Source organism: Eptatretus burgeri, chromosome 7 (genome assembly GCF_056783735.1).
Source record: "Eptatretus burgeri isolate ZD-2024b chromosome 7, Ebu_testis_v1, whole genome shotgun sequence".
NCBI classification, from domain to species: domain Eukaryota; kingdom Metazoa; phylum Chordata; class Myxini; order Myxiniformes; family Myxinidae; genus Eptatretus; species Eptatretus burgeri.
In genome coordinates, this window is record NC_140967.1 from 102,538,907 (window position 1) to 102,563,638 (window position 24,732).

General features: G+C 44.6%; 2 protein-coding genes and 1 long non-coding RNA gene across 3 annotated transcripts in view; all 3 read left to right on the top strand.

The window, feature by feature from the left end:
* LOC147023949 (uncharacterized) overlaps positions 1-15,413 on the top strand; it is a 57,143-nt gene extending 41,730 nt beyond the window's left edge. The window contains exons 2-3 of the long non-coding RNA XR_015060486.1: positions 14,943-15,033; positions 15,134-15,413. This is a non-coding gene — a long non-coding RNA (uncharacterized LOC147023949). The remainder of the gene's footprint in view (positions 1-14,942; positions 15,034-15,133) is intronic.
* LOC147023952 (uncharacterized) lies at positions 2,658-4,144 on the top strand. The gene is made up of 2 exons (XM_085889992.1): positions 2,658-2,795; positions 2,920-4,144. Exon 2 carries the CDS (start codon positions 3,023-3,025, stop codon positions 4,127-4,129), a length of 1,107 nt encoding a protein of 368 aa, XP_085746118.1. The 5' UTR covers positions 2,658-2,795; positions 2,920-3,022; the 3' UTR covers positions 4,130-4,144.
* A 3,457-nt stretch (positions 15,414-18,870) lies between the features above and the next one.
* LOC147023953 (uncharacterized) overlaps positions 18,871-24,732 on the top strand; it is a 15,579-nt gene continuing 9,717 nt past the window's right edge. The window contains exon 1 of the mRNA XM_085890001.1: positions 18,871-19,091. Within this exon, the coding sequence (XP_085746127.1) occupies positions 19,080-19,091 (12 nt within the window). The 5' untranslated portion in view covers positions 18,871-19,079. The remainder of the gene's footprint in view (positions 19,092-24,732) is intronic.

A 24,732-nucleotide genomic window follows, 5' to 3' on the forward strand; every position in this document is an offset into this window, starting at 1 on the left:
TTTTTCTCTCCCTCACCCTCTGCCTTTGTTTTGTTGTTGTTGTTGTTCAGTTTCTCTTTCATTCCTTGTCACTCGTGCCGCGAACCTCCTGCGGTGCCTTTTCCGGGGATACGTTCCGTGAGCCCCCACCCGCAACCGCAGTGGACACGTCCACCTCGGACGTGCTTTCAGCACGGCCCACGCACGGCACATGCCGTGCACCACGCATCACGCTGGCTTCCAAGCTCGGAACATCCTCGCACGCTCCACGGTGTTTGTGTACACAACCCGGGTCCCCACGTGACCCCGAGCCTGCAGTGCACGGTGCTCCGCTCATCCCCCAATTAGAGCGGGAACACCGCGGGGATTTTTCTAACCCCCAGCTCCTTTCCTCCAAGGCTCACATGGGATCCTGTTGACCCCCAAATTTACCTTGTTTCCCCGTCCCTCTCTGGAGTGATTACCGGGGCGGTGAAACGCACCCAACTGGCAGCGTTTTCTTTTTCACCGCCAGGTTCGATACAACACCTGACAGGTGTATTTACAATCACTCTGTCTCTGCAATGGGCGGCAGCCATGCATGCTCCAACATGCAGCGCCCTCTGCAAAATCCCTCCGATCGGCTCGTTCCGTTCCGGCTCGAATTACGATTCGGCATCCGGCTCGCTGGACGACCGCACCTCGACCCGTGCACCACCACCTCGACCCGTGCCGCCGGCTCAGGTGTGAGTTCGGATGGCGCAACGGCAGGACTTTCACAATGCACACGTGCCTCCTCACACACAGAAACAAAACACACACACCCCCCATGGAGAGGTTCCTCATGAACCCCATGTTCACCACCTGTACCGTTGGGCAGTACGTACTTGTCTTAGGCAATTGCCGACTCCACCTCCTGATCAGGGAACTCCAACAGCTCCCGCCGCACGAAGGTGCATCCCTGTGGGGTCATGCGTTCCCTGCACGAATCCCTCACCGCACGTGCCCCAATCTCCTCTCTTCCCATTTCTGTTGTTTGTTTTGTTTGTAAATATATTCTCACGATCCGGCTCCATAAATAAATTGCCAACTGACTCGTGTTCCGGCTTTGTACGTTCTCCCTCAAGCCTGCTCTCCCGTTACCCGTCATGGCGCTGGCCCCAGGGTTTCCCCTAAGTTGCCCTTGGCCTGACCAGCCGCCATTTCACGCTGTGCGTCCCTCACACAGGCCTCGTTCTTTCTCCTTTCCTCGTTCATTTCCTCCCACATTACCTTGATCTCGTCTGCCATCCTCCGATCCATCCGTTGCATATCACCCTTTACCTGCACCAACTCCACCTCCATGTCCTTCTGACCTGCCTTCATCTCCTCCTTCATTTCAATGCTCATTTTGTCTTGTCCGAGTTCCAAACGTTCCATCACCTGTTTCATTATTTCCATAAACTGGTTCGTATCCAGTGGCTTTGGTGAGGCCGATCTGCGACGATGCGGTGTGGATTCCCAGGGAAGCTCCACGTCAAGTTGGCAGTGGGGGTCCCCGAACATCATGAGTCGCTTTTGCCCCTGTAGTTATCTCTTGCTATTCCTCCAGGGAAAGATCTCCCTGAAAGCTGCCATCCTGCGACATGGATGTTTCGAAAATTGTTGTACCAAAGTCCACCTGGAGCAGCTCATCTTGGTCCGCCATAGTCCACACAAATAATTAAATAAAATTTCGTTCCCGAACCTGCTCTTCATTTCGGGGGTGCGTTCAAGCACACCCCAGGTCTGAATCCCACTCCTGAAAACATGAAAATTTTCATCATACTCAGTGGTGTAATTGGTCCGAGTCTGGGAGGTGAGCGGTTCAAACCCTGGCTGTGTCATGGCAAACACTTTAGAAATTATCCGTGCTGCTTCCTTGCCAACACTCATCATTTAAAGATACATTTAGGGAGATCGAGCAATCCAAACATTGTACAGGCTGATCCTGCCTTCAAATTCCCCAAAAAGGAACTTGTATTATCATTATCAACCGGTTTGAACTTCGGCATCACGATGCTTGTTGCGTCAGTGCACCTCATTGTTGCCCTGGCAACCACACAAACAAGTGAAGTTCTCAACCTTTGAGGCTGTGCGTTTCGTCCAAGCAGCGTTTTCTGAGATCTCGTCAAATATAATTGAGAGATAAGAAGGAAAGGAAGCAAATGAGTGTTGTGATAGGAGACCAAACAAGGAGGAGGAGAGAGGAGGTGATTGAGAGAGTTATGAATGGAGGAGATCAAGGTACTCCAAACACACCTGGTTGATATCCGTAATCAACAAGTTCACATGAATATTCTCATTACCATCAATATGTTTTCACTGCATCACGGATAAACTACTGACAGTAAAACAAATTTGTTCAGTGGAGGACGTTCGAATATTATCATTGAAATGTCCTCGTGTTATAATGTGATGGAAATGATCATGATGTCCCCGCATGGAGGAACCTGAATCAAATTGAACCCGCACATCCCCCTCTCACTTCACCTTGCTTTCATAATTGATTTTATCCTCGTCGTTGAGCAGATCGAGATGCCACCGATACGCCAACGTGAGGAGCGCACCAAGAGATCCCTGAACGCCTTCATGGTGTTTGCACAATTACACCGACACAAAATGGCCAACGTGATGCCAGGAGCAAGTAATGGGTGTGGTGAATTAACGTGAATCAAGGGACATGACGCGGGATCACATGTTGTGCGTCTCGCGTATAAGGGGATGTCTCTCTGCGGCACGAGTGATTGTCCCCGGGGCATTGCTATTGACATCGGCTGTCCACTTGATGCTCGTTAACTGAAGGTGCTCATTGACTGGTGAGAATGGAGATTATATCGAACTCCGCGCTTACGCGGATTAGTCTGCAATGGTTAACTGCACATGTATACGTTTCTGCTTATGTACTCCTAGCTGAACCTGTATTTCCTGGTGTGTCCACAGAAGCGGCTCCAATCAAATGGAATAAAGCCTAAACTCTGAAGGTTCATCTCTCGCTCTCATTTCAATTTATTCCATTTGATTTTCTCGGCTCTCTCAACCAAAGATGGACAAGATCTACAAACCAGAGAGGTTCGACGCAGACCCAAACACGACTGACGCAGAAATGAAATGGTCACATTGGTTCTGCTCCTTCTCACACTATCTGACCATCATCGCGGAGGGAGCTGACAAATTTGCCGCTCTCGTGAATCATGTCTCGCCCAGCGTGTACAGGCTCTTCTCGGGGTGCGACACTTACGAAGCAGCGATTGACGTACTGCAGGCGCTCTACGTGAAGCCCAAGAACGAGGTATACATACGACATCTTCTCAACACACGCAAGCAAGCAGCCGGGGAGACAATCGATCAGTTCCTGCAAGCTCTGAATCAGCTGGGAAAAGACGGCAGCTTCCGGGCCGTAAGCGCCGAGGAACACCGAAAGGAAGCGACACGGGAGGCATTCATCCAAGGACTCAGATCAGCCCACATACGGCAACGCTTACTAGAGAAAGCGCAACCCACTCTTGACAAGGTAGTCGATCAGGCTCGAGCGATGGATACGGCTCAGCAGCAATCTGAGTCATTTGGGACACCAATGCTGCTCATGAACGCTGCTACGATGGGAACCCAAGGAACCCCACTGGCACAGACACAGCCAGACATGAGGGATGGAGAAACACCCGAGGAGCCGGATACCCAGACCTCGTCAAACTCCTCAGCAACTGCTCCGGTCGGTAAATGCTTCTTTTGTGGGTACAAAAGGCATCCTCGTCAAAAATGTCCAGCCAGAGATGCCACATGCATGAATTGCGACAAGAAAGGGCATTATGCCAGGGTATGTAAATCTACTCTAAGGAGGAATAAACCCACTTCTGCGGCTCTCTACTCGCAAAATAAATTGACTGCAGCCTCTCCGGGGAATCTATCCAAGGCTATCATCAACGTGCGAATTAACGGGCATATGGCTGAGGCTCTGGTTGATACCGGTAGCTCTGAAAGTTTCGTCAACAGCTCGCTAGTGAAGGGCAGGAAATGGGTAATCCACCCGACTGACAATACGGTATGCATGGCCGCCACCTCACTACAATCCCGCGTACGAGGGTACTGCAATGTTGAATTGGACGTAAAAGGGTACACGCATCGGGATGTAAAGGTGCTGGTGCTTTCGTGATTTGTGCGCAGACGTAATTCTGGGTCATAATGTCCTCAAGCAGCACACGAGCGTCGAAATACCCTTTGGAGGAAGCAAGCCTCGTCTAATTTTAAATGCGCTGACCACCGCGGAGGTGACGTCCCCCAGCTGTTCGCTAACTTGTCGCCGGTCTGCAAACCGATAGCGATCAAATCGCGGCGATATACCACTGCTGACATGAATTTCATCACTTCAGAAACCAAGCGATTACTGGAGGAGGGAATTATAGAACCGAGCGATTCGCCATGGCGCGCACAGGTGTTAGTGACCAGCAGTCAGAACCATAAGAGACGGATGGTTGTCGATTATTCCCAAACGGTCAATCGCTTCACCCAACTCGACGCCTACCCCTGCCGCGCATAGATGAGATGGTCGAACGCGTGGCCAATTATAAGGTATTCAGTACCATCGACTCTGCGAGCGCCTATCATCAAATTCCCATCCGAGAGGAAGACAAACCGTACACTGCATTCCAGGCAGGGCGGCGCCTCTACCAGTTCAGAAGGATACCATTCGGTGTCACGAATGGAGTAGCTTGCTTCCAACGGGTTATGGACGACATCATCTCAGATGAAAACCTCGAAGACACTTTTGTTTACGTGGATAATGTCACAGTGTGCGGTAGGGATCAGAGGGAACATGATAGGAATCTGGACAGATTCTTGAGCATTGCTGGAAAATATAATCTGACTCTCAACTACGAGAAATGCGTATTCTCGGCAAGGTCAATTGACCTTCTCGGCTACACGATAGCCAACGGCACAATTAAGCCTGATCCTGAGCGATTGCGCCCGCTCCGTGAGCTTCCACCACCTCAGGACTTGCAGACAATGCGCCGGGTGATCGGGATGTTCGCTTACTATGCGAGATGGATTTCGCAATACTCCGAGAAAATATATCCCCTAGTGCATTGCAAAAACTTTCCACCAGATGCCGCTGTCGTGAAAGCTTTCCACGATCTCAAGGATGATATCAGTAAGTCCGTGGTTTTATCGATCGACAGCTCGGTGCCCTTCGTGGTGGAAACCGACGCTTCAGATCACGCCATAGCTGCAACACTTAATCAGTCTGGGCGGCCGGTCGCTTTCTTCTCGAGAACTCTCTCTAGAAGCGAGCAGAGACACTCGGCAATAGAGAAGGAAGCGTACGCCATCGTCGAAGCGCTGCGTAAATGGAGACATTATTTACTGGGAAACCACTTCACGCTCGTTACGGACCAACGATCCGTGGCTTTCATGTTTGATGGGAAAAATAACGGGAAAATTAAGAATGAAAAATTATGAGATGGCGGATAGACCTAGCCTGCTACAGGTACGACATTGTTTGCCGGCCCGGAAGGAAAACCCTGCTGCAGATACCTTCTCCCGGGTCTACAGTTCGGCAACAATCAGTCAGGCTTTGCAAGACCTCCATGTGTCTCTGTGCCACCCAGGGGTAACCAGGATGGCACATTTCGTACGCAGACAAAATCTCTCCCTATTCTGTTGAAGATATTAAACAAATGAATGCTTCATGCCCTGTTTGTGCTGAACTAAAACCCAGATTCTTTGGCGCGGCATCTGGCAGACTGATCAAGGCTACTTCCCCCTTCGAGAGACTAAACATCGACTTCAAAGGGCCCCTGCCCACCGAGACAGACAACAGATACATATTCACCGTTGTTGATGAATATTCAAGGTTCCCTTTCGCGTTTCCGTGCTTCGGATATGACCTCGGGCACTGTCGTAAAATGTCTGTCTGACCTCTTCGCTATGTTTGGGAAACCTTCTGTACATACATTCAGACAGAGGGCCGTGTTTGCATGTCGGGCGGGCTAAAACAATTCCTATTAGAGCACGGCATAGCAACTAGTCGAACGACGGGTTACAACCCACAGGGGAACGGGCAGGTGGAAAGGTATAATGGAGTTATTTGGAAAGCCATAACTCTGGCGCTGAAATCGAGAGGACTGGGCCCACGAGGGATGGGAGGTTGCTCTTCCTGACGCAATGAATTCCATACGCTCTTTGCTCTGCACGTCCACAAATGCCACTCCTCACGAACGTATGTTTACTCACCAACGACGTTATGTTGACAGTCAAACGGTGCCCAACTGGCTGACCCACCCCGGTACAGTGTTCATGAAACGCCCGGTACGACAAAGCAAGTATGAACCGCTGGTGGAGGGGGTCGAACTCATTGACACTAATCCAAAGTATGCTCATGTCAGGCTCCCCGGATGGCAGGGAGACCACTGTGTCGGTTCGCCATCTGGCTCCCGCCGGTACTCCTCCCGCCGGTACACCACCTCCTGGCTCTCCTCCTTCTGACATTTCCCCAGGAACTGCGCCAGGGGACGGGGCTGCGGTGTTCCGCCCGAGGGCGATCGAGGAGTCATCCCCGGCACAAGTCGAGGCTCACCAAGAGGATCGGGAGTCTCCCTCAAGTGAAACTGCCGTTTACTCCCGGAGAGGTCGACGAATAAGGCCCCCTCGACGACTCAATCTGTAAAGGGGATTATCGGCATTCTCGCTGCTCATGCTCCTATATGCCCATTATATCATATATCGATGCTCATTTCCATGCTCCTACAACTCAAAATAATCACTGCTTGGCATGTATGCTCCTGTAGATCTATTAGTCCGTTGCTTGAAATGTATACTCCTATAGAGCTAAAGCAATCATGGTGTGTAAGATGGGCCCCTAGTTACATTTTAAAGGTGAGGAGAATGTGGTGAATTAACGTGAATCAAGGGACATGACGCGGGATCACATGTTGTGCGTCTCGCGTATAAGGGGATGTCTCTCTGCGGCACGAGTGATTGTCCCCGGGGCATTGCTATTGACATCGGCTGTCCACTTGATGCTCGTTAACTGAAGGTGCTCATTGACTGGTGAGAATGGAGATTATATCGAACTCCGTGCTTACGCGGATTAGTCTGCAATGGTTAACTGCACATGTATACGTTTCTGCTTATGTACTCCTAGCTGAACCTGTATTTCCTGGTGTGTCCACAGAAGCGGCTCCAATCAAATGGAATAAAGCCTAAACTCTGAAGGTTCATCTCTCGCTCTCATTTCAATGGGGAGGTGAGAAAAGCCCTGGGGGTGACGTGGTGCTCCCTATCAGAACAACAACAACAATAACGACCCTTCGACAACGAGGCTAAAAGGTTGGAAAGTGAACACCACAAGATGTATCCCGGTACGTGTGAGTTCAACATTCCCCATTCGGGTAAAAAACCCAAAGAATGAAAAACAAATTTTCCATGAGCAACTTTATCAACGGATTAAATCAAAATGTAAAAGTTGTTTTGGTCCGAGAATAAGCCCTTGCCCTTTACATTCCTGATGATGGACAAAAAATATATCATTTTAGTGAGAAAAGTCGTTCAATGTGGGTGAGACGGGGTATGTTGAGTAACTTTTCACATGACTTACTCCCATTGCCAGAGGAGGAGATGACACTTTCAAACAATGGTGCCTTGGTGAACCTCACGTAAGTTGTGTGTCCCCAAAAACCAAGATATTTAATTCCATCAGTACTTTAGTCCTGAAGCAATCTGACCTTTTGTCATGAACTTTCCTTTAAGGTCGTCACGATCAATTATCTTCCCGAAACCAATAAAATGATAAACTTGAGATTTCCGACAATATTTCACCAAAACACAATCACTGACAACATCGATCACATCATCTTTATCAAATATAACCAATACAATACATAATCACCCACAACATCGATCACATCATCTTCATCAAATTTAACCAACACAATACATAATCACTGACAACATCGATCACATCATCTTGATCAAATTTAACCAATACAATACATAATCAGTGACAACATCGATCACGTCATCTTAATCAAATTTACCAATACAGTGCATAATCACCAACAATATAGATCACATCATATTGATCAAATATAACCAATACAATACATAATCAGTGACAACATCGATCACATCATCTTTATCAAATTTACCAATACAGTGCATAATCACCAACAATATCGATCACATCATATTGATCAAATATAACCAATACAATACATAATCACCCACAACATCGATCACATCATCTTCATCAAATTTAACCAATACAATACATCACTGACAACATCGATCACATCATCTTTATCAAATTTAACCAATACAATACATAAATCACTGACAACATCAATCACATCATCTTAATCAAATTTACCAATACAATACATAATCACCAACAATATCGATCACATCATCTTAATCAAATTTACCAATACAATACATAATCACCAACAATATCGATCACACCATCTTAATCAAATTTAACCAACACAATACATAATCACTGACAACATCAATCACATCATCTTTATCAAATTTAACCAACACAATACATAATCGCCAACAATATCGATCACATCATCTTCATCAAATTTACCAACACAATACATAATCACCAACAATATCGATCACATCATATTGATCAAATTTAACCAATACAATACATAATCACCCACAACATTGATCACATCATCTTAATCAAATTTACCAATGCAGGACATAATCAGCAATAATATCGATCACATCATCTTAATCAAATTTACCAATACAGTGCATAATCACCAACAATATCGATCACATCATATTGATCAAATATAACCAACACAATACGTAATCACCCACAACATCGATCACATCATCTTCATCAAATTTACCAATACAATACATAATCACCTACAATATCGATCACATCATATTGATCAAATGTCACCAATAGAATACATAATCACCTACAACATCGATCACATCATCTGAATCAAATTTACCAATACAATACATCATCACTGACAACCTCGATCACATAATCTTAATCAAATTTAACCAATACAATACATCATCACCCACAATATCGATCACATCATCTTAATCAAATTTAACCAATACAATTCATAATCACCAACAACATCGATCACATCATCTTAATCAAATATAACCAATACAAAACATAATCACCCACAACATCGATCACATCATCTTAATCAAATTTAACCAATACAATACATAATCACCCACAATATCGATCACATCATCTTCATCAAATATAACCAATACAATACATAATCACCCACAACATCGATCACATCATATTGATCAAATATCACCAATACAATACATAATCACCCACAACATCGATGACATCATCTTCATCAAATTTACCAATCCAGTGCATAATCACCAACAATATCGATCACATCATATTGATCAAATATCACCAATACAATACATCATCACCCACAATATCGATCACATCATATTATCAAATATAGCCAATACCATACCTCATCACCCACAATATCTTTATCAAATATAACCAATACAATACATAATCACCCACAATATCGATCACATCATATTGATCAAATATAACCAATATAATACATAATCACCCACAACATCGATCACATCATCTTTATCAAATTTACCAATGCAATACATAATCACCGACAATATCGATCACATCATATTGATCAAATATAACTAATACAATACATAATCACCCACAACATCGATCACATCATATTGATGAAATATAACCAATAGAATACAAAATTACCCACAACATCGATCACATTATCTTCATCAAATTTACCAATACAGGACATAATCAGCAACAATATCGATCACATCATCTTTATCAAATTTTACCAATACAATACATCATCACTGACAACATCGATCACATCATCTTTATCAAATTTACCAATACAACACATAATCACCAACAATATCGATCACATTATATTGATCAAATACAACCAACACAATACGGAATCACCCACAACATCAATCACATCATCTTAATCAAATTTACCAATACAATACATAATCACCAACAAAATCGATCACATCATCTTAATCAAGTTTACCAATACAGGACATAATCACCCACAACATCAATCACATCATATTGATCAAATTTAACCAATACAATACATAATCACCTACAATATCGATCACATCATCTTTATCAAATTTAACCAATACAATACATAATCACTGACAACATCGATCACATTATCTTCATCAAATTTACCAATACAGTGCATAATCACGAACAATATCGATCACATCATATTGATCAAATATAACCAATGCAATACGAAATCACCCAAAATATCGATCACATCATATTATCAAATATAACCAATACAATACATAATCACCAACAATATCGATCACATCATATTGATCAAATATAACCAACACAATACGTAATCACCCACAACATCGATCACATCATCTTCATCAAATTTACCAATACAATACATAATCACCCACAATATCGATCACATCATATTGATCAAATATAACCAATACAATACAAAATCACCCACAACATCGATCACATTATCTTCATCAAATTTACCGATACAGGACATAATCAGCAACAATATCGATCACATCATCTTTATCAAATTTAACCAATACAATACATCATCACTGACATCGATCACATCATCTTTATCAAATTTTCCAATACAGTGCATAATCACCAACAATATCGATCACATCATATTGATCAAATATAACTAACACAATACGTAATCACCCACAACATCGATCACATCAACTTAATCAAATTTACCAATACAGTACATAATCACCCACAATATCGATCACATCATCTTCATCAAATTTAACCACTACAATACATAATTACCCACAACATCGATCACATCATCTTTATCAAATTCAACCAATACAATACATCATCACTGACAACATTGATCACATCATCTTTATCAAATTTAACCAATACAATACATCATCACTGACAACATCGATCACATCATCTTTATCAAATTTAACCAATACAATACATAATCACTGACAACATCGATCACATCATCTTGATCAAATTTAACCAATACAAAACATAATCACCAACAATATCGATCACATCATATTGATCAAATTTACCAATACAGGACATAATCAGCAACAATATCGATCACATCATCTCAATCAAATTTACCAATACAAAACATCATCACCAACAATATCGATCACATCATCTTGATCAAATTTTACCAATGCAGTTAATAATCATCTACATCGATCACATCACTTGCATCAAATTTATGCAATACAATACATAATCACCAACAACATCGATCACATCATCTTTATCAAATTTAACCAATACAAAATATAATCACCAACAACATCGATCACATCATCTTGATCAAATTTAACCAATAAAATACATCAATCACCAACATCGATCACATCATCTTGATCAAATTTCACCAATACAATACATAATTACCCACAACATCGATCACATCATCATGATCAAATTTAATCATTAATTCACAGAATTTTGGGGGTAAATGACTTCCAAAAGTTTTAATCATTCCAATGCACTGAATGTGCCAAAATATAATTGTTGCGTTTGATGGGGGACTTGAAGGTAAGATGGAGAAGGGGAATGCTCCCCTTCTGCCGGCATTAATTTCAGGATTGAATGAAATTGGGAATGTCAAAATCACACGTTTAAATGGGTCACACTGAACAATGCCCGGACACCACCCAGAGACCTCTATGGGGGGTGGAGGGGCTTTGGGAGGAGGCCAGCATGAGGGAAGGGGGAAGGATTGGAAGGAAGGGCGTTTTCCTGTAATCGTATCAAAAGCAACGCCAGTGTTCACGCCTTTATTTAACTTCCACATTTTCCCGAGGTCGAGAATCTCTTCACCTGAGACGAATTGTGGAATTATTCCAAGCAACAGATCCGACTTCTGAAAAAACAAAACATCCTTTGATTTGTCCAATTTGTACATTCCTTGACAGCCCTTCCTCTCTTCAATTTCCGGAGAGTTGCATGGTGGTGAAAGGGGTTTGGGAGGAGGGTATTGTGAGGGGAGGAAAGGCAGCGTGTGGGAAAGGTGAAGGTATCAAAAGGGGAGGGCAGGATACATAAGGGGAGGGCAGGTAGCAGAAGCGGAGGGAAGGCAGCATAGCAGGGCGTTACCGGAGCGATAGCATGCACCCAAACAGCAATGTTTTCTTTTTAACCACGGTGTTCTCTCGAAAACCAGATGGGAGCATTCAAATCTTCAAACCCACACTATCTACCCAACAAAGGCTTCCCTGCATGCATGCTTCCCTCCTCCCCAAACACGTTTCTCCAACCTCCTCCTGGTCCATGCTAACCATGCTCATGCACCAGCGATATCCACCACACACATACCCAAGCATGCAGGTGCACACACACAAACACACACACACACACACAAACACACAAACACACACACACACACACACACACACACACACACACACACACACACACACACACACACACACAAACACAGTCACTTATACCCATTTGCACCACATCCGTGTGTGCTGTCTCCGAACCTCTTCGTTTTCAGCAACTGCCGACTATTAATAATTGCAGCGACTATTAGTATATTGTTGTGGTTACCAAATTCGCAAACCACCATTCAGGTCCCTGAGGTGAGGTATCTCGGTAAGTACATGTGTAGTTTGGCCCAAACCCGTTGTCTAGTGGGAATACATGTCATTTATGCGTGCTGCGACTCTTCAGGATAGCCGTTTTTCTTTTACTATCTTTAATTTGGACCAACCGCCATTGTTACCACCACCAGTCACAACATCAACCACCAACCACAACGCCGCTTCACCACAACCGCCACGACCTTCACGTCACACCTCGCAACCGTCACATCGCCACCGTTCTTGCGCCGCTTGTGGGTACCGGTGTTGGACTCGTGCAGGGCGCGCGCCGAACAGCGTGTACAAAATCACGGATTTTGTGCTTCAAAAACGGATCAAAAACGACACACGCCCACTTTTTGCCGTCCAATCGGTGAGCGAGGGCGGGTGGCCCCGCCCCCAGGGCGTTGGAGGGCGATCGATATACGCAAATTTATGGATCAAAAAGCATTCACGCCCACTTTTTCTCGGGCCAATGGGGAGCGAGGTGAAAGGTCGAAGGGAGGGGGTCAAAGATGAGAGGGCGAAGCCACGGGGCTGATAGAAGCGACCGTGTTCGTCAGTCCAGAGAGTAGTAGAGTCGTAGAGTCGAGAGGGAACAGAGAGTTAAGACTTCGCGGGCGGTGGAGTTGGCAAGAAGGAGCTGGTCGTCGTCGTGTGCGTTGGAGTCGGAGCGGAGGGGACGGAGCTGTGGAGAGGCGGCGAGGGCAGACGAGGGGGTGCTCGCGTCGTGCAGGGAGCTGCACCCCAGGGAGGCCGACAGCGCGACCTGGCAGAGGTGGAGACGCTCGTCGCGGGGCAATAAAAATCCTCTATACCCCGAGCATCAGCAACCCCCTCCTGTTTCCCCCCGCGTTGAGATAGTGCGACCAAGGGGGCCTCCTTCCCACCCCCTACCAGACACTGCCCGCGAGGCCCGCGGAGTTGAGGCACCATCGCCGCTCCGCGTCTCATCACCAGACGGGTAGGCCCGACCCGGTCTCGGCCTCAGGCCCGCCTCATCCTTGAGGGTATTCTTTCCTTGGTTTTGGGTATGTGTTGTCGGCGCCGTCTGTGAAGTAAAATTGTATAAGTGTTGCCGTGTGCTCGTGTAATCGGTATTAGATCTGCATTGTCGCATTTGCTTTTGTGTAAATTGAATTGTGTTTTTCTTTTCTGTGTGCTTTTGGTGGAATTGAATATGTGTGCTTTCCGTTCATCGCGAATAAATGTGCTTTGTGTTGAACTGTTTCCCGCTTCGCTTCGTCATTTCTCTCATTGAATCCTCATCTTGCTTCACGTAAAGGGTTGGTAGTGGGCTGAATACGCCCGATAATTAATCGAACCGTCGAGGTCGACGATAACACCGCTCGGTTATCCCGATAGTACGGAACGGGTCGCTTAAGTGGCCCGTGTCCGAAGTCGACCTGCGGCGAGGTGCGATCGCCCGGTCTACCCTCCGCGTGGGTACTAAGGTAGGTCGAATTTGGCGAGCAACCCTATCCCACGCGGGGGCTGATTGGCTCGATCGCGGTGAGACCGAAAGGTCCACCCGTGACTGGTTCCCGGCGTTAGTCCGAGAGGGTCACGACTGGATTGTCCGTCCGGTGGGCGATGTGCCGCGATTCGAGTTACGTGGCCGTCAGCACGCCGGCGGGCGCGAATCCGCAACAATATTATGTTAATATTTTGTGATGAAAGCAGATCGCACAAAACGGTAAAAATTAAACTGTAAAAATTAAATTCTGGACAGATTCAGGCTGTTCACATGACATTGATCTTTAGACAGACCTGTCAAGAGATGGCAGGGCACTCAATAAGAAATTTAACAGAGAGAGAGAAGAGGAAAATGGAGGGGAGACAGGGGACTAAAGCAGCAGCAGGAAAGAACATTGGGTGCATGGAAAGGCTAAGAGAGTTGGCATTAGGCCTTCAGCAAAGCAAAAGAAGGTACAAGTTCCAATAAAATACATTTAATTAAAATAGGTTTGATAATAGGTTCCAATAGAAGAGTTACAGAGAAATTAATACGTCACTAATTGAAACAGTAATCGACAGGTGCAATAATCAAGGAAAACAGGTGTAACAGTCATTGACTACAATTTGTGTGCATCGAGTTCATTGTTGGTCACATTTGAGCAGATTAATCATCGAACGACCATTTAAAAAGGAAGTCTGCTTCAACAGTAGCTCTATTTCTCGCCCCCTTTTGGAAGTTGGCTCCTCGACGATAAAAGCTGCTTATCAACCTCAACATCAATAATGAATTAATATTAACATATCATTGCTGATCCCCGAACTGTTTTCATTTTCAGGATGGGTGAACACACCAAAACAAAAAACAACAAAGGCATTTTTTCGGGGTGGTCACCAAGCTTTGAAGACCCCTCAACAGCAGCCAAAGAGGTTTATTTTAAAACTCATCGTCTCACATGGATATGATTATTGACAGCAAAGATCGACACAAACTTCTTCCATCATCGATCTTTATATTTTGTTTTCTCAGGTCAACATGCTCGTGCACAAACTGCCTTTAGGGAGAAACTTACACACAGCTTGAACTTTTTTTCAATGAACACCCCCATCTTCTTCAACATGTCATTCAACACTTCAAGCAGATTCTACCGAGTTTCTGCCATCAGGTCACCTGATTCAGGCTGCTGAACATCCTCCAATGTCACTTCACCTTCACCGGTTGCTGACCTGCCTCCACATTATATATATATATATATATATATATATATATATATATATATATATATATATATATATATATATATATATGCATGTATATTGGACTGTTTAATAAAATTAACCGGAAATGATTTATGGGTTTTCATTTGAGGTTTGGGTTTGAATGTGAGGGTTGGGGGTTTAATGTGAGGGTTGGGGGTTTTATGTGAGGTTTGGGGGTTGAATGTGAGGTGCAACGCAATGGGAGGGTTCTCCCGGGGTTTGGTTCCGATGATAATAATTAAGATCTCAACAGATACCTCTTGTTATGTTCTCCTGAGCTTGGTCCTCTTGTGCTCACAGTGACGTGACAGAGAAGTGTGAAACTCCAACCTCTTACCTAAAAAGGATACATCTGTTGAGGTCATGATTTGAGGTGTGACGTCATTGCTTCTTTAAATTATTTGTTTGCTGAACTTCCTGCAAATAAAATGAACTTCAAACATCTTCATCATTCATATCATATAATTTACAATCCAAGAAACTGTAAAATATGAACGACTTTTAAAAACTCATCAGTCTATCTTTTGGTGAAACCTTTTTCAAACTGTGATTTCCACTTGAAAATTCTTCCAATATCACCAACCTGAAACTTTGGATTTCTCGAGTTCGTCTCCTTCTCATGTTCTAATTACCTCCATCAGTGAATGTGGAACGAAGTTATGTTTTCACTCCTGTCTGTCTGTCTGTCTGTCTGTCACACGATTTTTCATCACAGTTTCATCTCCACACAAAAGCTCATTACCCGACTCTGTTATCTCTAGCGGCCGCAGACATCAAAATAGGTACAAAGAGGGAGAGCATCCGTACTCTATCCTCATATCAACAAAACACATTCATTTAATTTTAACCTCCCTCCACTGTGGTTTTACACAACCAGCTGAACCAAAGCTCCAGCTGTTGGTGTTCTCACAGTTCAAATTCTCTGTTCTGTGCTCCTGCGCAATTTCCTGGCCATGTTTGGCTTCCTCTGCAGGCTCACTCAAAATGGAGCATCCCACTCAACAACAAGCTCACACGAATATTATCATCACCCTCAACATGTTTGAACTCCAGCACGGATAAACTACTGACAGTAAATCAAATTCTTTCAGTGGAGGACGTTCGGGTATTAACATTGAAATGTCCTCATATTTTCATGTGATGGAAATGATAATGAATGTCCCCGTATGGAGGAACCTGAATCAAATTGAACCCGCACATCCCCCTCCAACTTTACCTTGCTTTCATCATTGATTATATCCGAGTCGCTGAGCAGATCGAGATGCCACCGATACGCCAACGTGAAGAGCGCATCAACAGACCCATTAGATTGTAACATTTCTGTTGCTCAACTCAATCTCCCCAAAGTAGACCTTGCCACCACCAATCTTCATTGTCCACTTCTTTTGAGTTTCCCCACATTATGACAATATTTGGGTCACACTGGGCTCTACTCCACACGTTGTTGTAATACACAAACTGTAAAACAGCCCACATGGTAAACTGTGAAAACGGTACATCAGAATTCAATACGACGCGATGAAACAACTTCATCAACGTTCTTTCAGATCACCCCTTGTTTAAAGGTCATTAATGAACCAGCTGGGTTTATACTACAATTAAATCAGCAATTTAAGAGTAACTAATTCTTCTGAGACAAGCTCAGATTCTGAACCCCAAAAATCCAAATTGATATTTTAACCTTTCATCGAAATTAGAGCTCACAACGTCTGGAATTACAATACAGGTGTGTTCTCATCCCATGGTCACTGGAGTACCCACAATCATTTATCTCAGGAGGTTTTAGAAAGGGAAACGTTCTACCTCTGGAGTCCCACTGATTGGAAAGTTATCGCACCAACCATTCTTGCTGGTTCAGCCCTCCTCGCAAAACCCACCCAGATAACTTACATCATCATCATCATTATTATTATTATTATTATTATTATTATTATTATTACTATTATTATTATTATTATTATTATTGTTATACACAATTCTAGTTTTCGCAAAGCCAGATTGAATGCTTCTAGATTTATTTACTTACAAAGTCAACGCTCGTGGAAGAGCGGGAACATTGAACAGTTCAAAATGCAACAGAGCAGAGGAACAAAAGAAAGAAGGGGTGGGGGGAGTGCTGGTGGTGGGGGGGAGGGCAATAGTTTGGTTGAAAGATAAAATGAGTTGAACAAATAAGGGATGAGGGGAGGAAAGGACACATGGGGTGGAGAAGATGCAGATGGAAACAAACTCTCAGGAAGAAAAAATTGGGAATTTGGAAGGAGATGGATTTGGGGGAGGAGGGGAGGGGTGGGTGTTAATGGGGGAAGAAAATATCACAGTTTGGGATGGGGATTATCTGAGATGGTGATGAACAGCTGTCTTGAAGACCTGGAGGGAAAAGTGAGATTGAAGGCAGTGTGGCAGTTTGTTCCAAAGGCGGGGGAAAAAGAAGAATGAAAGAATGAATGTGAGCAGTGATTCTTGATTTTGGTAGTTTTACCAAAAGGGGTTGATGGCAGACCTTGAGCACCCTGCAGAAATATGGGGCGAGGGACAGATCACAGTCAGAGCGGGGGGCGGGGGGGGGACGAGGCCAGAGAGGAGATGGGAAAATCTTCCCAACTGGTTGCTGTTGGGGTTGAAGCTCAAACATTTTCCATTCTTTATGATTTGGAACAAATTATCACCCACCCTACCCATATCCCAGATCGTCATGACGACACTGCCAATACTTTAGATTTATTCTTGACTTCCAATCTGTTGCATTGCAACTACAATTTCACCTCCAATTGGTTCTTCTGACCACAATCTTGTGAACATCACTTTACTCAACACCACTTCCTCTCATCCGACTGCTCCGATGAAATGCCAGTGTTGGCATTTCAATAATGCTGACTGGACTGGTTTACAAAACTTTTTTCTGACTTTCCCTGGAAAGACGACAGCCTGTCCTCCTTGAGCAATGTCTCTATCTCTGCTGAACGTATGGTTGAGGTGATTTTTGCAGGAATGGAGACTTGGATCCCTTTCTCTTTCAAATCTATCTCTACAACCAATTCTTGGTTCAATTGTTACGAATCTGGAAGCCATGAGCACTCAACATACAGGTCCTATAGCTCAGTTATTTTGATAAGTAAATGTGGATAGATAGCTCCCTTTCCCTTGTTAAATGGGTAATTAAATGTTCATGCGCTGTGGAGTTATTTTGACAGTCAGGGTTATCTTTTATTTTAAATCAACTATAACTACAACAGCAGCATCACCCTCACCTTGCTTCCTCACACCGACGCCATGGCCAACGTGCGTGTCGGCACGTACGTGGGCGGAGTCCAATGTGCGAGGCGGGGTTTCTTTGGGGCATTGGCATCTTGGATTTCACTCCAAATACGGGAATGGCGCCCCTCTCAGCCAATCGGAGGGGTGCGAGCGAGATTGCTGTCGGGCAGCCAATGAGAGAGGGCCACGCCTGAATGGATGGCACGAGAGAGAAAGAAAGAAAAGGAGAGCCGAGGATAAGTGTGGTGCATCGGCTGGAAAAAAAAAGAGGAGAGTTTTGGTTGTCGGGACGAGCGCTGAGCGGAGCTCTGGACTTTAATCTCTCTCGCTGGCGTCTGTTTCTTCGAGCCGTTTCCTCGAGCACGTGTTCTGGGCTCTGCTGGTCCCATCGCTGGCACCTGGTTCTTCGGACCGCTTCTCGACGCTGACGTGAGGCAACACACGAGGTGGACAGGTCCATGTCCTTCTGGGTATGTGTGTGTGTGTGTGTGTGTGTGTGTGTGTGTGTGTGTGTGTGTGTGTGTGTGTGTGTGTGTGTGTGTGTGTGTGTGTGTGTGTGTGTCGGTGTGCCCCTCCTTTAAGTAGTAAATTGTTAAGTGCCTTCGCTGTACATTATTTGCCTTGCATCTCTTATTAATCGTGATAACTCTGCCCTTGCATGCTTCCCTCCTTCCCCACCTACTGTTTATAAATACCCTATTTGTTAAATGTATCAGCTCGTTTTTGTGTTTCTTTGATTGGTTTAACACGGTGCGTGTTGGGGAATTAGAAAGGCCGTTGTTGCCGTAAATGTACGTTTGGACCGACAGATCTCGGTAACCATCCGCTCGGTTACGCACGGTTCGAGCACGATACTGGCTCGTTCCGCTCGAGCTCCGCTGAGGGTGAATTTCCCCGGTAATTTGGAAGACGTGGGTGTTCAGGTAAATTGAAATGGCCGGCCCCATTTCTTTTTGGTGTGTGTGTGTGTGTGTCAGTGGTGGCGCCATCCTTTCAGTAGAAATTGTATAAATGTTGATTGCTCATTGTACATTGCATTTAATTCGGAATAAGTCAGCACTGTTTCTTATTATTGCAAAGAAATATCTGTTAAATGTTCCAGTTCATTGCCTGTCGTTTCTAACATTGACCCAGCATGGTTCGGGCTTGAGAATGAGTGAGGCCGTTTGTGCCATAACTTGTTATTTGGACCTGCGCGGCTCTGGTAATTCCCGCTCGGTTCCGCCAGACCAGAGTCGGTAAATTTGACTCGGTTCGGACAGAGTCGGCCGAGGGTGTGATTTATCCGGTAGTTAGATGACGTGGGTACTTAGGTATGTCGGAATTGGACAATTAATCCTACCCCACGCCGACGAAATATTGGCGTCCACAATCCGCGAAGGGACCCGTGACCTTTGGAGTTATCCAAGGGTTACGACCTTCAATTCAGGGTGTTCGGTGAGAGACGGCCCAACTGCTCCGTCTGGCGGTCATTACCGCAACCGGAACCACAACAATATGTGAGGTGAAGCATTCCTTGAATCAAAAGAAAGGTGACATCCTCTCATCCTCTTCCACTAATAGATCTTTCTGGTCCTGAGCTTAAAGTATCTCCAACAACTTCTGTAGCTCGACCTTTCCTTTGCTTTTCTGTTCCGATGATACTATCACCGTCTCTCCGACTGACAAAGCAACTCTTTTTGTTTCTCTTTTCTCCTGCAACTCCACACTGGATGATTCCAACAATCCATCTCCCTCTGATGCTTCCCTCACCAATCCGATATCCCTCCATGTCATCTCTTTTCATGCAGTCAAAAAATACTCCTCTTTCTGGACATAATCAAGGCCTCCGGGCAAGATGGCAGTCCTCCCCGTGTCTTGAAGGAACGTACTTTAGAACTTTCACCCGTGCTTGCTCGTTTGTTTCGTTTTTGTTTAAAAACCCAAACTTTTCCTCTTACCTGGAACATACCTTAGTGCAGCAAATATTAAAGAATGATCGTTTAAACCCTCCTAACTACCGTCCGATTGCTCTGACTTCCACCGTTTCCAAAGTCTTTGAATATCTTCTCAATTCCCATTTTCTCCATTATATTAAATCTCAGTCTTCTATCTGACCATCAATACGTCTTTCACAAGGCAAGATCTGCATGTGATGTCCTTTCTTACATTATGAATATCTGGGCCTCTTCTCGGAGAGACTTTGGGGAATCCTTTGCTGGAGGCCTTGATATCTCAAAAGCGTTTGAAAGAGTTTGGCATCGGGGTTTGATATCCAATCTTCCCTCTTTCAGCTTTCCTCCTTCTCTCTGCTCTCCCATCTCGAGCTTTCTCTCCACCCGCTCTATCCCCGTAATTGTTGATGGTTCAACATCTTTACAGATATTACTTCGATTTCTGCTCACAAGAACTTGCTGCTTGTGTACCTCCACCATAAGCGATACCAAGGAATACTCGACAAGCAACAACATCACGTGATCACTGAGTGGCCATTGGCAACTCAAGGATGGGACGTTGCGATGTTTGTTTCTTCCTCTCCACTGCCAAACTCTGGAACTCTTTTCCTTCTCATGTCTTCACAAACACTTATGACCTTCCCCTTTGAGAAAGCAGATTTTTTACTTTCTCAAAGACTCTCAGACTGTTCTCAGGAGGGAAGAGCTAGGAAGGGGTGGTGGGGATTAATGCCTCAGCAAATGTTGCTCTTCATCATGGGGGGGGCAGGGATAGAGAGGAGGGGCAAGGAGGGTTGGGGAAGCTTGGAGGAGGAGAGAAAGGAAGGAAGAGCGAGGAAAAGGTGGAGGGGGGGGAGATTGACACCTCAGCAAATGTCGCTATTCATCACGGGAGGTGCGAGGGAGCAACAGAGGTGTGGGAGGAGAGTGTTGCATTTCATGAAAGAGAGAGAGAAGGTAAACAAGAGAGAAAGCCCCTCATAAAAAATGACGTTGAATAGACACCCGATTTTTGAATGACCACCATTTGAAAAATAAAACCTCAATCAAAAATCGGCTTGATTAAAATTTTCTAAATATCTCGAAGTGTTTAATTCCGAAGTCTCGTTTCTCTATATTCAAAACTGAAGGACAGGTATTGAAAATACTGTTCGCGGTTTTTCGGCCGATGCACAGGAACGGGTGGTTGCTCGGCAACGAAATTCAAACGCGCACATTCCCAACAAATACTGTACATGTCGGCAAAGTTTCATCGAAATCGGTTCACTGGTTTGTGCTGTGGAGCCTCGCGTTGCAGACACACACACACACACACACACACACACACACACACACACGGAAAACCCGATAATAAGGGATATCTTGCATATATACTACAGCGAATCCAAAAAATAAGTGGGGTGAGCAAAAAGAATGATATGTTATGCTTCATGTCTGACCACACACACACACTAACACACTCACACTCACACAAACACTCACACACACACACACACACACACACACACACACACACACACACTAACACACACAAACACACACTCACACACACACACACACACACACACACACACAAACACACACACACACACACGTCATTTCTCAGTGATTTTGACCGAAGTTAAGAGGAAATCAAGAAAATGACCAAATACCAAGATCTCAGTGATGAAGTGAAAATATCCTGGAAGTTGAAGATCCATAATTGTCCGGGTGATCACTGGAGCAACGGGGATGATGAAGAAGAAGAACCTCACAGAGTATTAATTAATAAACGGGGAGGTTTTTGAAGACGTGTCGTGGTTAATTAATTTCTTTTTTACTCATTAATTATTTTGATAATATTTGTGATGAAGCAAACACGTGACTAATATTAGCCAATCAGTTGCATCCTTCCAGAGAACCAATCAAGGCTGCAAGTTCAGGGTAAACGAGAGATCGTCATCACGACACGTCCCAACCTGACGATCCTTTCCTGACGAGTATTTCCACATCTCCATCCACGAGACACTCAACACGTCAATATTTAATAATTAATTTAGTTCACCATTACCAGAACTATTGAACGAAGTGGATTTTGTTTATTTAGTTAAACAACCAGGACGACAACAAACGACTCTCTTCCACTCACCATGTCGGACGCCATTTTAAATGTTCAGCGGCTCAACTCGGATCAATCGTTCGTCCTTCACCAACCGTGGAGAGAATAATCCCCTCACTCGAGTTCATGAACCCCATGGTGGTTTTAAACGGATCATTTTGTGATCATGTGACGAGGCCGCCATCTTTCCCCGAGCTGTCCCTCCACACGGAGTCGATCTCTCTCTCCCGAACTACGTGATACTTATTTATTATTGTTCGATTACACAGACAACAAACTTGGGGGAAACATCACCTTGGTCCACCTGGGGTCGTGGATGTGTTGAGAGAACGAGGTGGTTGGGTGTGATTATATAAAAGGTTATCTATTTATTACGTACGCACGTACACACACAAACATGAATGTTCATTCACACAACCACCAAAGGGATATAAACTAATAACGAGGTGAACCATTAGTCATTGTGTAAACTCCTTTATAACAAGGTTTATCATGAATAACATAAATTAAATAACCACACGTGTGTTGTACGATGTTTGTAATCAGAATCCCAACTGATCACAACGAACGTTTTAAATCCTGTTCTCATTGGTGGAAAAGATTTTAAACATGAAGGATTCGTGTTGTTCATCAACCTTGGGTCACGTGGTTTTCACCGGAAGAGATTAATCAGAACAAAAATATATATAATTATAAAATTTCGACTTTTATCACAAAAGAACCTTTTTTATAAATTACAAATCGGAAAAAGACACCATATCTATTTTTGGATTATTAAATGATTGGATGAAAGAGTCGAGGTGTTCTGAGCGTTGAAAAACAATATAAACGAGGGGAAGGGGGCGTGGTCACAGTCCATTGTGACGTCACAATGCCAATTCCGACAATAGAGAACTCCAAAGACAGAGGGGTATCGTTACATCTTCAGTTCGTGGATAGCCGTGCAGCAGCCATGTTTTTTCCCATCGCGCTGTTCGTGTTCACCGTCCTCGGAAGTGGAACGTCCCGTCCATCACAACAGGTAAGGGGGGATTGTGAGAAATAACAATGGATTGTACTCGGGGAAGGAACAAAACACCATGGGAGTTACTTTCTTTGTAGTTTGGTAAATCAGGTGCGGACGGAGGATTTAAAATGAGGGGTTGGTGTGTGAGTGAGGGGTGTGTGTGTGAGGGGTGAGTGAGGGTGTGTGAGTGAGGGTGTGTGAGTGAGGGATGTGTGAGTGAGGGGTGTGTGCGTGAGGAGGGTGTGTGCGTGAGGGGGGTGTTGCTTCATCAATTTAGACCATTCAGAGCATGATGGGTTGTACTGTCGAATTCGGACTTGGAACCATCGATAGTATTATTTAGCATTGAATTTCGAGTTTAAGTTCAATTCACCAAGTGATTGGTGACAAGAAACACCACGTGACAGAAAAGGAAACACAAAGTGAATACACAGATTTACATCCATGTACCGACTTTACTTTTTATAACATCACAAGTAAATTCATCATCTTGAAACGTCGAGACTGTAACATTGTTTATATAATTTGTTTATTTAAATTCCTCAAATCAAGGTTGAAAGGTCCTCAAGGTGTTTGGGTTGTTCAGGTGAAATCCCTTATTTATTCTTCCTTGTCTGCCCTTGATATCGTCCTTGTGATTCCTCTTTCCCGTGAGGATGTGATGAGGAACAAGAGAGTTTATCTTTGTTCAGAAACTTGATCAAAATGGTGGTTTACACAGAGAAACAGTGCATTTCGATCTCTGATTCCACCGTCGTCACGGCACGGACACGGCATGGACACAGCACAGGCACGGACAAGGCATGGACACAGCACAGGCACGGACACGGCATGGACACAGCACAGGCACGGACATGGCATGGACACAGCACAGGCACGGACACGGCATGGACACAGCACAGATACGGCATGGACACAGCACAGACACGGACACGGCATGGACACGGCACGGACACAGCACAGGCAAGGACACGGCATGGACACGGCATGGACACGGCATGGACACGGCACAGGCAAGGACACGGCATGGACACATCACAGGCACGGACACGGCATGGACACAGCACAGATAC

Excerpts from the sequence above, each read along its gene's own strand:
- LOC147023952 (XM_085889992.1), top strand. The coding sequence starts at position 3,023 with ATGGACAAGATCTACAAACCAGAGAGGTTCGACGCAGACCCAAACACG.